This window comes from Gekko japonicus, unplaced genomic scaffold (genome assembly GCF_001447785.1).
Source record: "Gekko japonicus isolate JY-2015 unplaced genomic scaffold, Gekko_japonicus_V1.1 scaffold928, whole genome shotgun sequence".
Lineage (NCBI taxonomy): Eukaryota > Metazoa > Chordata > Lepidosauria > Squamata > Gekkonidae > Gekko > Gekko japonicus.
Genome location: NW_015163114.1, coordinates 181,696 through 196,655, shown reverse-complemented (window position 1 = coordinate 196,655; position 14,960 = coordinate 181,696). Strand labels below are relative to the sequence as shown.

Here is a 14,960-nt window from a genome sequence, read left to right as displayed (position 1 = left end):
CCCGGGTGAGGTACGGGGGGCGGGGCACATGACGAAGCCCCGCCCCCTGCTTCCGGCCGCCCCGCTTCCGGCCCTCATTCAGCCAGGAGGAGGCAGGAGAAGAGGGAGGGTAAGTTGCTTCCTCCCTGCCTCTCCCCACCCCTGCCTGCCTGGGGCCAGGGAGGGCCTTCGCGGGGCTTCCTTGCACTCCTGCCGGTCTTGCAGTGGAGTTGCAAGGCCGGCGGTGGCGGCCGGGACAGTTGGGGGCGGGGTGTGTGGCCTTATGGCACATTTCCGTTGATGTCGGGCTGTGGCCTTATAACACACTTCCGGTGATGTCAGGGGCAATGTTCCCTCTAAGCTGTGGAGTTTTGTGAGCAAAAATTCTACTTTGTGAGCTACTGGCATTAAAGTTGTGAGCAAGCAATTTGGCTACTGCATAAACTAGTTTGCTGTGGAGCCCTCCTTCCTGAGCTGAGACAAAAAGGTGTGAGCCAGAGGCTAAAAAACGGTGTTCTAGCTCACACTAACTCAGCTTAGAGGGAACACTGGTCAGGGGGTGTGGCATATGCTAATGAGTTATGGTAATGAGTTCCCCTAGCTCTTTTTCTACGAAATGACCCCTGCTGCCAAACAACATTCATGCCCTGCAGGACCCAATATAGTTCCACAGGGCTTGTAAGGCAAAGATGTTCCACCAGGATTTTGGTTGAGGACAACAACAGGTACCACCTTACTGGCACTCCCTCCTCTTCCCCTCCCTCTTTGTTTTTCTTCCTGCCCCTTTTCCATCTTCTTGTAGCGCAGGAACATAATTAGAATCAGATATGTAATATCTGAGAATTCTTGTATTTATGTATTATTTAAATTGTTCAATTATTCATGAATGTTTTTATCACTATGTTGTTCACTGCCCTGAGCCATGTGTACTCAGAGGTAGGGTGGTCAATAAATTTGAATAAATGAATAAAGTCTGGCAACTGTGATTTGGTGATCCAAAAACAAAAGGAGTTTCCCTGAAGGATGCCACCGCATGTATGTTCTGTGCTAGCCTTTTCAAGTCTGATATCAGTACTATCCATGGTGGATCTGCTCACAGAATGCACAGAGTTCATTTGCTAAGAGAGGAAGGTAGAATCAGGTTTATATTTGAAAGCTTTTGCTAACTAACTGGGATCACAGTATTTCAGGGGCTGCTTGTAATTGTGGTAAACCATTATACACTTAAAGAGTTTATGTTAAAACGAAGGATCATCTGCCTCCTGTTGGAGTTTGTGAGGAAGAACCAGGAGTTGGGGTCTTAAGTTGGCTGCTGGAGTGGTTGCAGTTAAGGCCTCTAACCCTAAATTGTACCTAAGAGGTAAATAACCAAGTTGAGTTCCATCATAGGAAGTTGGGACCAATTCTATGAGGAACCTGGAGGATCTTTCTGAATCCCAGTTCTTACATTACTTTCTTATCAGTTAAGAACTGCAGTAAGCTGCCTGTATAGTTTTGTTATTTATTTATTCCATTAGGCTTCTATACCGTCTTCCCCGCGAATGAGCTCAGGGTGGTGCAAAGCAAATCCATATAAAATACATATAAATGCATTAAACAGTCTAAAATTGAATTCCATAAAACCTAACATCTGTATGGTGCCATAATACAAATTTCTGACCCCCCCTCCAATTTACATCATCATTGGGGGGAGAGGGGGTGAAAATCAGTTAAAACTGCTAAGAAACCATTAAAAAAACCCTTGCTGTCCTCAACCGTATGCTTGGTGGAACATCTCTGCCTTGCAGGCCCTGCAGAATTGTTACAAGTCCCACAAAGTCCTGATGTTGGTAGGCAGAGAGATCCACCAAGTTGGAGCCAGGGCCAAGAAGGATGATGCTTTAAATCTTTGTTTTAATATTATCATTCTTATCTTAATTCTTATATGAAGGTTTTCATATGACTAGCAATGTTTGACTTCATTGGAATTTTAGTTGTATGCTGCATTGTTAAATAAATATATACATGTGGAAGGCTGGGAAGCCCGGGACACAGGGACCCCTCACAAGACAGTACCAGCTAAGAAACCTTCAGAGACTGAGGCTCTTGACACTTGCCAAGCAGGTCATACTTATCCATTCTTCAGCATTGTACATTGCAAATTAATAGGGTTGTCGGGTCACAACACAGAGATTCAGTAATGATTAAGGTGGAGATGCAGCAGCTATAGTTTCTCTGCCTTTGGGGAGGGTCCATGGCGCAGTGGCAGAACATCTGTGGTACAGAAGGTCCCAGGTTCAATACCCAGCATCTCCAGTTCAAGGATCAGGTAGTAGGTGATATGAAAGACCTCCCTCAGAGACCCTGGAGAGCTGCTGGCAGTCTGAGTAGACAATACTTACTTTGATGGACTGATGGTCTGATTCAGTATATGGCAGCTTTATGTGTATCATGAGTATGTGTGTGTGCCTCGCCTTTCCCCAGTTCTTGCTTGATTTCTCCCTGGTTTATGAAAAGCTATATTATAGTGAGTTGGCCCATCGGCCCATCTCGCTCTGTATTGTCCACTTTGAAGGACAGAGCCCTTGCACTGATTTCTATATGGACTCTGAGGGACATAGTATCCCTCCTCCTTGGATATTGATGCGGTCACACACACTAAATAATTCACTTTCAATCCACCTTCAGTGCACTTTCCAACTGGATTTTTCCAGTTCACACAGTAAAATCCAGTCGGGCTTCATCACTCGGTCTGAAAGTTGATTCTCGCTCTGGATTTTTGGTCTCCTATCTTCTCCACTTTCCTGACACTTGGGCTGATAGTTGATTGTCACACTGGATTTTTGGTCTTCTATCTTCTCCACTTTCCTGACATTTGGGCTGATAGTTGATTGTTGCTCTGGATTTTTGGTCTCTTATCTTCTCCACTTTCCTGACAACAATGAGAATCCTCTGGAGAGACAATCAAGACTCATGTCTTCTCCAACTTACCTGGCTTCTGCAACAGTTAGTGGTGCAGCTGTGATAGGTTATAGATCGCAAGAGCTTCCTTCGGGCCACAGCACCTCAAGCAGTGTTCAGTAGTGATAAGGTGCTTTGGGAGAGAGGTACAAAAGAAGGTGAGGAAGAGAGAGACGTTTGTCCCTCCTTCTGATGTCACTTGCTGACTGTCATTGCCCCTACCTACCTGCTATGGTATGAGCAATATCAGCAGTCAAGTATATGGATTGGGGGGAAGGTGGAGGAATTCTTCTTCAATATGTATATTTAACCAAAATCAAAAGTGAACTGATGGTTTCAAGGTCCATATTCCAGGCCTTAAAAATTGACACTTCAGTAGCCTTGCTGTTATTATTTATAATTGCTAAAAAAATTTGAATAGCTTTTCGGTTTCTTGAATTGTTGGTTCATTGAACATCATGAGTGTTACCAACTAGCTTTTACTGTTATAATGTAATCACTGTTCTAGTGGCCATCTTAGTTGTTAGGGAACCTAATGTAAAGAAAATTCAGCTGTGCCTACAAAAGCTATTGATCTGTAAATAAAAAAACTCTAGAAGGTGCAACTGAATTTTCTAAATATTCACTAAAATTGAAGATACTACATTTTATATTGAAGACTCCTTTAGCTATTACAACTTCTGAAACAGTTGTAGATACAGGATTAGTCTATTTTCATAGGATGGACTACCGGGCAATAAACAGATGCAGCTCTGCCTGTACTGGTGCTGAATTCAATGGAAATCTACACACGCTTCATGCATCCCTTAGGCAGGGGTCATTTCCTGCAGGAGCGCACAGGAACAGAGCTCCGGCAGTAAAGAGCCCAGTGGGCGGGCACATGCAACAAGCCCCACCCCCTGCTCCCAGCAGCACTCAGTGAGCAAGAAGCAGCCAGGTAAACTGCAGAGCCCCCTCCCCAGCCCAAAACAGTCCAGTGGCACCTTTAAGACCATGTTTTATTCAGGTCCAAGATCTCCCTCCTCTGCGAGGACAGATCTGCACTCTCCCCCTCCCCAATAGCTAGCAATCCAAAACAGTCCACTGAAGCCGGAGCAGTGGGTGTTGCCTTCTGACACACTTCCGGTGACGTTGGGGTGTGTGACTTATGCAAATAAGTTATCCTAATGAGTTATGCTAATGAGCTCCTGCACCTCTTTTTCTGTGAAATGACCCCTGCCCTTAGGTATTCCCTTTCCATAGATGGCAAAGTGCCCAGTAGCCTAGCAGAGTGGAAAGACTATACAGTTGTCATCTTCTGGATCATTACAAATCTTTTTTAGCAAACTGTTAATCAGAAGTCTTCACATCAGCAAGCAGTGAGGAAGATCTAATATGTTGTAGCCATAAAGGTGTTTGATTGGATGTGGATACCCCAGATCCTACTTCTGGCTTTACTGCAAAACTGACTTTAGGTTTGAGCAAGTCATTATTCACCAGGGAATAATATAAATCCATATATACCTCCATAACTCACTGAGGAAGAATAGGATACAAATGTGAAATATAAAATGAAATACCAAAAGATAGACATCTTTCTTGTAAAAAGAAAAATGAGAAGCAAACAAACCAGAAGGTGACAACTGTGCTTTAAACACACACACACATTTTTCAACTCTCATTCCTAAAGCTCTTTTCCACACAGGTGGTATGTCGTCCCCACCCACTACTTACTGACTTGTAAAATCTAATTCAAAAACTGTGTTTTTTGAGAGCACAGTGCCTCTCGTATGGGATTTTATTCAATTCATGTCTAAAGGCTGTAACAGCAGTTATGCATGTATATATTTCTGAAGACTGTTCAAACAGATGTACTTAATTCTCCAAGGTATATGAGAAGTGAAGTTGTGAAATGCTGACTATATAGGAGTAGCATGTACTGAATTACTTTGCTGGTACAAACAGTATCCAGGAGACAGGTTTGTGGGGGGGCTGAGTTGAAAGATTTTATTCTTTTCACACTTATGTTTTAATTAAGAGGATTACTGTCATCTGCCTTCAGCCATGTATAAAGATTTTAGGACTGTGACCCTGCCTCACAATAGTAGCCAGTATGAATCCAGTTGTTTGCCTTATGGGCCTTCCCTTGCAACTTGTCTGCCTCTAGGGTTGCCAGCTCTGTATTGGGAAACGACTGAAGATCTGGGGGTGGAGCCTGGGGAACTGTGGTTTGGTGGAGGAGGGACCTCTGTGGAATATAGTGTCATGGAGTCCACCCACCAAAGCAGCCATTTTCTTCAGGAAAACTGATCTGTGCAGTCTGGAGATCAGTTGTAATTCTGGGAGATCTCTAAGTTCTTCCTAGAGGTTGGCAGCCTTATCTATCAACCTTGTTGTTAGACATTTGGGAGTTGACGTTTGTCAGACCCACAGACGGAATTAACCTTTTTGGTGAATAAGATTCTGTGTCAGTGATATTAATGGCCTAGTAGCCAAGCACGGGTGATGAATTCTTCTCTGTAGTGGATGTTGTGGTATTATAATCTCTGGTGTGGACAAATCCAGGAGATGAATTATTACAATACCACAATTTCCAGCAACGTATGAATCTGGTCTGTGACTAAATCCATGTTAGTAGATATTGATCTATTGTAATAATTCATCTCCTGGAGTTTCCTGTGTGAACAGTGAAAGAAGTGAATGACATAATGACAGGATAGCCAGTGATCTGTGGAACCAGCGTGGGTTACACCCATTGGGGATTATTAGATTATTAAACACATCATTAGTGAGATATAACAGTAAACCAGAAGTGTAACATAGGCTGTGTAACTGATGTTTTTACCATAAGATGCTTTGATATAAACTTTGGACCCCATAAGGTAGTCCACATGGGCTTGGGGGGGTGGGGAGTCTGAAGACTGACAGAATTCTTCCTTCTGTCATTTAGAGTATTATTTTCTTTTTCTCATTAAATGGAAGTTAAGCATATTTTTGCATATTTATGTGGATGGTTTAATCTGGGGTTCAGACATGTGAAAGCAGCTAGTCAGTCTCGTAAAACTATGTGAAAATTTGTAGCCCCCACTAATTTGTTTAATGTTGGTGACATCCTGTGAATGGGTTTAAAATTTTGCAATGTTTACTCAGTATACTTTTGATGTTCAGGAGCGAAGTCATATCATACTTCTGCTATTGGCTGTTCACAAGGCCTTTTCATATGCAGTCATAAATATCAGGCTAGAAATAGTGCCCACATAGTCCTAGAACTCTGCAGGTATTGCAGCACTTATACACAGACACTCGGATAAGACTGTGGTCCTAATAACATTTTCCTGGGAATAGAACCCTTTTAATAAGCATGTACTCCAAATATACTTGATTTAATTCGGTACTGGCATGGGGAGGAGAACTCTATAGCAGTTGCCCCATCCGCTGAAGTGAATGGAGAACTCAGCACTTGTTGGAACACTGTGTGCGTGTGTGCAAGAACCTACTGCATCTGAATGAATGATTGCATAATAATCTGTCACTGCCTCTCTGGAGTGCTGCACACTCCAAGTGCACAAAGCTATTTCCAAGCAACTTCTCTTGCATTGTGGTGAATAACTAGATGTGTTAAAAATTCTGCTTGTATTGTTGTGTGTCTTCAAAACTATCACTATGAACCACAACAAAAATCTTACTTACTTTCTTTCATTATTCTGCTCTGCTTCCATTGATGACTCTTAACTTCCCTCCAGACTGGCAATATGAGGGTAAGACTGCAACTTCCTGAAAATTGCTTGTCTGTTTTTGTTTTAAGTTTTACTCTGTTTAGAACTTTATTAAAATTCTGTTCACTCTCTCTAATTAGAGACTTGTGTTGCAATTAAATTTCAATTATGTTTGTTTCTGTTGTGAAGCTTTAATTACAATTTATTCCTTTTAATCATTTTTTATGTTGTTATTTTGGGTTGTTTTCCATCCCATTATCCCTGTCCTGAAGGACTCCTGTTCCATAGTGGTCTCTGTTTAGTGTAAGACATGATTAAAGAAGAGCACGTGAAGTGTATTGTGTTGTGATGTGGCAAAGGCTTGATGTTTGTGTAGCGAGTAGACCCTAGCAAAGCAACACTCAGCAAGAGACTGGTACCTGAAATGTGTTGTTGTTAAAGCCAACTGTCAAGCCCCTTGCTGAGCAAAACGCTCACAGTATAACCTATTTCAGATGTTATGTTTTGGGAGTATCCAACTGCACATAATGGGAACAAACATGACCTAACGTCTTCCTGGTAGGTACAGTAATCATTTCAGCTAGATAGGACAACAGCATGTGGTGCCCAATTCAGACAAAATGGTGATCATATATATCAGGAGGATTGCAGGTGGCATTTGTTTCCACTACATTGGACATCCGCAAACATAACATGTGAAAAGCTTATTTCACAAAGGCTTTGCTTAAGTGAGCCCCGGGTAAGTTCTTTAGAACTTGGTGGTACCCATCACAAATATGATAGCTTTGCTTGCCTTTGTTTAAAAAATACAAGAGCACAATTACTCCTACTAATGACATATTTTCAGAACCAGTGTGGTTTGCAATACAAATCCTAGCTCTTAGTTTTGTACTACAGCCCAGATTATAATCTGAGCTCCAATTTTTTAATTCAGGCTTCATTGCACCATTGCAGCAAATCCTCCCTGATAATTCCCCCACCCCACCCAAGCATTGTTATTTTTGTAAAAGAGGAGAAGTAACCAGCAGTGGGAAAGGCTCAATGGAGTCATGTGAGACCCCATTCTTAACTTGTCTGAGCATGTCATAAGCATTACTTCCTACTGAGGTAGAATGGCCTTTGTAGTTTCCTATGACTCCCAATTTAGTGATTCAGACCAGGTGGCAGAGGAAACTAGAAATCCTATGAACCCCAGCAGGAAATTATATTTTTAGTGTTCATAGTGTTATACTAGCATCTGGGGTCCCCAGGCTTCAATTCCCATTCTGCAATGGAAGCTCACTTGAAAGTCTTTGATTGAGTCCCAACTCTCAGTCTAATCATCTCACTGTGTTGTTGTTCCTGGGAGGATAAAATGGAAGGCGGGAGAATTATGCATGTTGCTGTGAGTCACCATTAGCGAGAAAAGTGAGGTATAAATTAAAAAGGAAGGGGGGGATCCTGAGTATGCCTAGGAACACTCAGGTCCCTTAAGAATGAGAAGGCCCCAATTTCCTCTAGGGAGCCCTCCTTGTATCAACTATCCTTCCCCTTCATGAGTTCAAAGGATTTTATTTGTGTCTGAAGGGAGGGGGATTGGTAGGCAGGACTGGAGGCACACATCCTTCAAATTTTATTTTTCTAAACTTTTGGGGAAGGGGGAGAATCAAGAAATTTTCAAGAATCCTTTGGGAAAGCTCAGAAAATCTGAATTCATTTTGAGGCAAGGAAAGCTGCCCATCACTAAGCGTTTTAAGAAATGGATAATTCTGAGGAATTCCAAGTAACTTGTATTTTCATGTTTGTAGACTGCAAGTTGGCCAGGGCAGGGCCTCCAGCGACCATAGTTCCAATTGATGAAGAAAGTCGAAATGGTGAGTGTGATGAACTGCTAATGACATTATTTGTTTTTATTTTTTCTTAGTCTACAGTGAACACTGTTAAAAGTCAACATTATTGGGTTCAAACATATTTAGATCAATAATGCTTTATATTCTTAATGCATTCAGTGGATTGCTGAGTCTTAGGAGCTGACCAGAAATATATATATATTAGACATAAGGTAAAGGAAAGAATTGGGGATGTGGAGTGGTGTAGTATAGCCCAATCTCGTCAGATCTCAGAAGCTAAGCAAGGTCAGTACTTGGATAGGAGATCACTAAGGAAGACTTTGTAGAGGAAGGTAATGGCAAACCAGCTCTGCTTAATCACTTGCCCTGAAAACCCTATGGGATCACCATAAATCGGCTGCAACTTGATGGCACTTTACACACACAACAGAGAAAATGGAGGGGCTGGATATTTTCTCCTTGGGATGTCATGTTTTATCTTTGATCTGTGTCCCATCCAATGCAAGCTCATAGGATCCATACTGAGGTATTAGTCACATCTACGTATGACCAGCCATGTGTATCTGTAGGCTCCACTCCACTCCACCAGGCCCATCCCCTGATTTGTTAGGTACCGTTCACCTTCAGGACCCGCTCCCTGTGTCTAAATGACATGGTGGCCTTGAGTTGGAGGCTCTGTATATGAACTTCCATTTTAGTCCATCCTCTTATACCTAGCAGCAATATGACTAATGTAACCCACACATGCATACTCATTGACTGGCTACCTTGGCCTTTGTGGTGGCATGTAGGAAGTGATAAACCATGAGGCAGTACTTGTTTGTATCAAAGCTGACTTTGTGGATTAAAATGGTCCAGCCGAACTATGGGGGTCCTAACACCTAGGAGAGCTGCAAATCTAATCTCATTTTGCCTTGAGGATATTATGAACCAGTTCTGTGCAATGGCTTTAATCTTTACAATATGAGTTGCCATTAAAGCCTCTGCCAGGGAGGCCTTTAATATCATGCCATCCTTCCTTTCTTCCTGTGTCAGCCCCCTTGTGCTGTTGTCCAATAAAGTCCTGAAAGGCTGGATTAGAAGGAGATGGAATTGCACTGATAGCTTTGCTCGATTCACAGCAGCAGCACAAGCAAGCTGCTTTGGCAAGCTTCGCCTGAGGGCCCGACTCCCAGTTCCCGTTCTCTCTGTCTCAGGCACGCACACTAGCGCGTTGTGCTGTGAAATTAGGCAAAGTAAGTAACAGAACTCTGTTGATAGCGCTTCACTAAACAGCATCATTATACTTGCAAACTGTAACTAATTCACTGTTGTAGTTTTTGTGAACCATGCTGACATGCAGTCAGTTTGATAATTTCATCTGCCATCTCCTGGAATGCTATCTGCCAGGAGCATCTTCTGTCTGATAAACTCAGATACACTAAAACTGAGTAAAGATACTGTTGTTTGCATAGTTTGCCAGTGTTGTACTTTATTTGGTACTGAAAAGCAATCGTTGTTTGCAATGCTCTTCTTTTTCTTTTTAATTCAATATCATGCTGATGTGTTTTTACACAAACAGGTTAAAAGTGCTGTGTCATCTATGGCACTGTTTTTAACTGAAACCCACTTATTTCATTTGAAGAAAATATGATGAGCATGCTGGGGGGGATCTGAAAATTTGCTTGTGTTTTTTCCCCTCATTTGAGAACCTTCTGTTTCAGTACTCACATAGAATACAGTTTTAAAAGTTCTAAAGCTCCCCAGAAATAAGCTGCATAAACTTGGGTTGATTTATTCATAGAGTCTTTCCTGGACTTTCAGACTGCACTTGGGAGGTCCCATTTTAAGGCTTTCTCATGTTATGTAGAAAATTAACAGATGAGTGACAGAGCAGACTTTCGGTGAAGTCCCAGGAACATTTTCCTTGGAGTAAGCCCAACTTAGTAAGGCCAAATAGTGAAGGCTTGATACAACTGTTGAGGAAGGTTAAAGCAGAAAGTTCCGAAGCAGGATCATAGCTGAACATCAAGAAGACAAAAATGACACAGGAAGAAAGTTGATCCATTTGAGATGTGGTGTTGGAGGAGTGTTTTACAGATACCGTGGACTGCCAATAAAGACAAATAAGTAGGTTCTAGATCAAATCAAGCCTGAACTCTCCCTAGAAGCTAAAATGACTAAATGGAGGCTATTGTACTTTTGGTCACATTATGAGAAGAAAAGAGTTACAAAACACAATAATGTTAGGGGAAAGTGGAGGCAGCTGAAAAAGAGGAAGACCCCACATGAGATGGATTGACTCAGTCAAGGAAGCACATGAGGGCCCTCAGTCTGCAAGACCTATGCAAGACTGTCAACAATAGGATGTTTTGAAGGTCATTCATTCATAGGGTCACCATAAGTCAGAAGTGACTTGACAGCACTTAGTATGCACACCCAAGCCCATCTGAACAGATCTGAGCAGACTTGCTTAGGTTTGCTCTCCTGATAATATTTATGATGTGCTAGTTTTCTCTGTGCATGACTGGTATGTTTGTTTTGCTGTGAGGGAATCATTATATTATCATTGAGAGCCAGTTTGGTGTAGTGATTAAGTGTGCAGACTCTAATCTGGAAGAACCAGGTTTGATTCCCCAGCTGCTGTATGACCTTGGGTAAGCCATAGTTCTTTCAGAGCTGTTCTTGAAAGAGCAGCCCCACCTACCTCACAGAGTGTCTGTTGTGGGGAGGGGAAGGGAAAGGAGTTTGTAAGCCACTCTGAGACTCAGAGTGAAGGGCAGAGTATAAATCCAATATCCTCCTCCTCCTCTTCCTCTTCTAAATGTAGCCCCCGCCTGCTGAAGTGGTACAGTCTTAGAAAGACATTACCTCATAATTTTGCTGAATCTATATCAACCTTGATTTAAATTAAAAACAGGAGTTAGAAAGACAATGATATAGTGAAAAAGACAAAAGAAATATAACGAATGATTATCCAGTGTCACAAGCATATTGCACAGAAACCCATGTAGAGGAGTGTCTGCAGAAAAAGAGACATGCCACTAATACTGATGCAGCTAGCTTGAATATATAAAGCATGCCACGTACAAAACTAGTCCAAGTATCTAGCAGCCTGTACAGCTTCAGGACCGATCAGGGTGCTCTTCGTAAGATCCCATTAGGCTTCATTTAATTTTTTAGTGTTGGATGCCTGTTATTTTGTGCGTTATTCTAAATCTGTGGACTTCCAATCATATCCTGCCAAGGTAGGAGTGAATGATGCAAATGGAAATGCAAATTCCAAAATATTTGCAGTCATAATACATGTAATTGTTTTTAAGACAACTTTGCTATGGTGTAACCATTAATTTATTTGATCCCACTTTGTCAAGCAAGTTCTGTACATTTTTGTATTACTGTAAAAATTCTGCAGAACTGTTTAGCAGAGACAGGCATGGGATGCATGCAGACAGTGCAAACGATTGTGCTTCTTTCAGTGTTATTTCAGCTGTTTGAAATATTTCTGCTGTTTGAAATTACTGTATAATAGTTCAAAAATCAAGCTTGTGAGTGAATGTCTATTTCTAACATTCACTCAGAAGCTTCATTTTTGAACTATTATTCATTAATTAAAATGTCTAAATATTGCGATATTTACATAACTAGTGTTTATGGTACTGTTATTCCTGGGTTGTTATCTAATGGCTGCAATCCTGGGATAACAGTCCTTCCCCTGAAATTAAAAGCTGCCAAGGGATTGGATCCTACGGACAAATGTGGTTCATGGAATGTATTGAGTTCCTTTTGTTCTGCAATCACCCATACCCTGCAAAGCAGTGTTCCTGTGGGTCAGAGAACCCTAGGGAACTGAGTGGGATGTAGAAGAAGGGCTGAAGCTTGAGTTAAAATTGGCAGGATCCTCTCCCCTCTTTGCCGCTTTGTCAAAGTGGCCTCTGACTGGTCTTCGTTGTCAGGGAGACGTGGGGGGGAGTGAGGAATGTATACTTTCGTTTCTGCTGTTTCTCTGGTACTCTTATTATCTATGGCCTCGGTCACATGGGCCGGATATCACAGGGGGGAGGCATGACTAATTGCTCCGGCGCAGTTTGATCCGCGATTACACGATCCGACACGCCAGCAGCACACCACAGGTCCTTCTCTCGGTGCCGGCAGGTAACCGAGGGTGGCAATCACACGACAATCCTGCAGCACGGCAAAGAAGTGGCGCGATCATACAAGCAATGGCTAGGTGCCACTGCCGTGACAAATGGGGTCATTTTTTTTTAAAGCCGAAACGGCACTTTTGCTTTCCTCTTTGTGCACATGCACCGTTGGGTGCTTGTGCGCATCTTGTGGAGACTTGGGGGGGGGATACCTGTTTGCGAAGGGACATGGGTGGGCGCCGGATGCCACTACTGGAAACGCGATCAGATACCAGCCCTTGCCCCGCGGTTTCCGGAAACTAGTACCTTGGAGGTACTAGTTTTTAACTCCGCATCTTCGGCACGAAGCCTCGGGTTCGCCACGGGAGCTCTACACTTCCCAGATGTTGCGGTGTAATCACACCCGGAAAATTCACCTATCTTCCATCTCTGTAGCGTGGCTAATGTTCCATGTGACTGCAGCCTGTGTTAGCCTGACCGTATAACCTTGAATGCCTGGTGTCCTCTTTCTCTTGGGAATAAAGGCCCGTTATTTTGGTGGGCTTTTGCCTGTGGTCTGATTGGCCATGGGCCATCAGAGTCTTCCTCAAATTCAGTCTTCCTCAAATTGAGTCTTCCTCAAATTTGCTTTGTGTGCTTTCCCCTCAGTTCTAACACGGTAAAGTCAAGATGCCTGAATACTATCAATGTCTCAATAAACTTTTATTCTATTGAATGTCTGTTGTTGGGAACTGATTTCATCAGGAGTCTGACATCCTTGTACTTCTTCTAAAGCATGCACTCTTAACTGTGTGTACGGAAATGTTGTTGACTCCCCCTCTGCACATCAGTCCCCAAGTTGCACCGTGCTGTGCTTCCTGGGTTTCCACCAATGCACATGCATACTGGGAAGAGTAGGCCATGTGTTATTGTCTCAAATGTACATAGTCACCATTTTGTTTGAATCAGGCAACACATATATTCCAGCTCTGATGTGCTCAAATGAATACCTGTATTGCATGTACTGAAGCCCAGACACTGATCTGATTAGACTGAATGGTAACCATGTGTATTGAGACCATTGTTTGTATAGGACTTTAATGCCCTGATCCAGAACCAAAATTGGATATAACCCTAGAGGTTCATACCCAGTCCTGGAGTCCAGATCTCTCTCTCTCTCTCTCTCTCTCTCTCTCTCTCTCTCTCTCCCTCCCTCCCCCCCCCCCCCCCCTCTGTGTTTGTGTGTGTGTGTGTGTGTGTGTGTGAGAGAGAGAGAGAACTCTTCTTATGCAGCTTCTGGTTATACTTCAGAATAAACTTGTCTTACAGTAACTAGTAGTAACTGACTGGGCTATTTATTCAGTGCATTAGTTAGTGCTTTGAAGAACCATGTCATATGTTTCACAGATACTATGAAAACAGACTTTGTGACAGATTTTAGATAGTCAGATTTGAAGAAAACTTCTTAAGGAATTAAAGGCCTCAAAGTCTCATTTGCTGTAGTCGTGTAAATATAAATAAATACAGCATCTCTCCCTTATAATAAAGCAGTAGTGGGGACCAACGTTCTAAAATGCCCGCCTTTAGTGTTTGGCCGGAAGAACTGCCACTCAGAAGACACTGGCTGCGTTGACTGGCTGCTTTGTGCAGTCCCGCCCAGCGTTTCAAGGTCTTTTGCATATGGAAGCTGATTGGACTTCATTCCACACCTCAAACTCCCCCCCCCCGCGCAAGGCAGTTGGAATTTTCAGTTGCATATGGGAACTACTGTATTCTGAGGTAACATATGTCCTCACTCACAACACATCACTTCCCCTTTAAAAGAAACAAACCCAATAACACAATCACGCCACACCACAAAGAAGACAGATCACACCACAAGCAGAATACCACAAGGCAAAAAATGATAGGAAAAGGTGCCAGCAGTCACCCCATTACTGCCACAGATGGTGTGCAGGTCCCAGGTTCATGTTTTAAAAGCTGCCTGGGGGACTATGGACCATTCACGCACTTTCAACCATAACATACCTCATAGGGTAGTTGTGTGGATCATACGGGGGAGAGGAGAATGATGTCAGCTGCTTTGGTTCCCACTGCAGGGAAAGACTGCCCTTTCCCTAGGCAGAGGCTGGGGGTGTGTGTAAAAATTAAGACAGACAGGCAGATAAAGGTTGGCTGATGGTTGCCTGGAAAGGACATAGGGTTGAAGCCTGCTGAGGGTGGGGTCTGAGGAGGAGGAGGAAGAGGGGGACCTCAGACAGATACAATGCCATACTGCCCACACTCCAGACAAGCTGTTGCCAGTCTCCAGGTGACAGCTGGAGAGATCTTAAAGCTTTGGTGCTAATTCAAACTGTTGCAATTTATCGACAGAGTAGTGTTTCGGAAAATCCTTAGGAATTGTTTGGTGCATT

The 14,960-nt window shown here is 42.8% G+C and overlaps 1 protein-coding gene across 1 annotated transcript in view; it reads left to right on the top strand.

The window, feature by feature from the left end:
• The window catches only part of LOC107106661 (protocadherin-15-like), a 237,199-nt gene that overhangs the window by 66,877 nt on the left and 155,362 nt on the right, over positions 1 to 14,960 (top strand). The window contains exon 2 of the mRNA XM_015406844.1: positions 8,402 to 8,467. Coding sequence (XP_015262330.1) covers positions 8,402 to 8,467 — 66 coding nt within the window. The remainder of the gene's footprint in view (positions 1 to 8,401; positions 8,468 to 14,960) is intronic.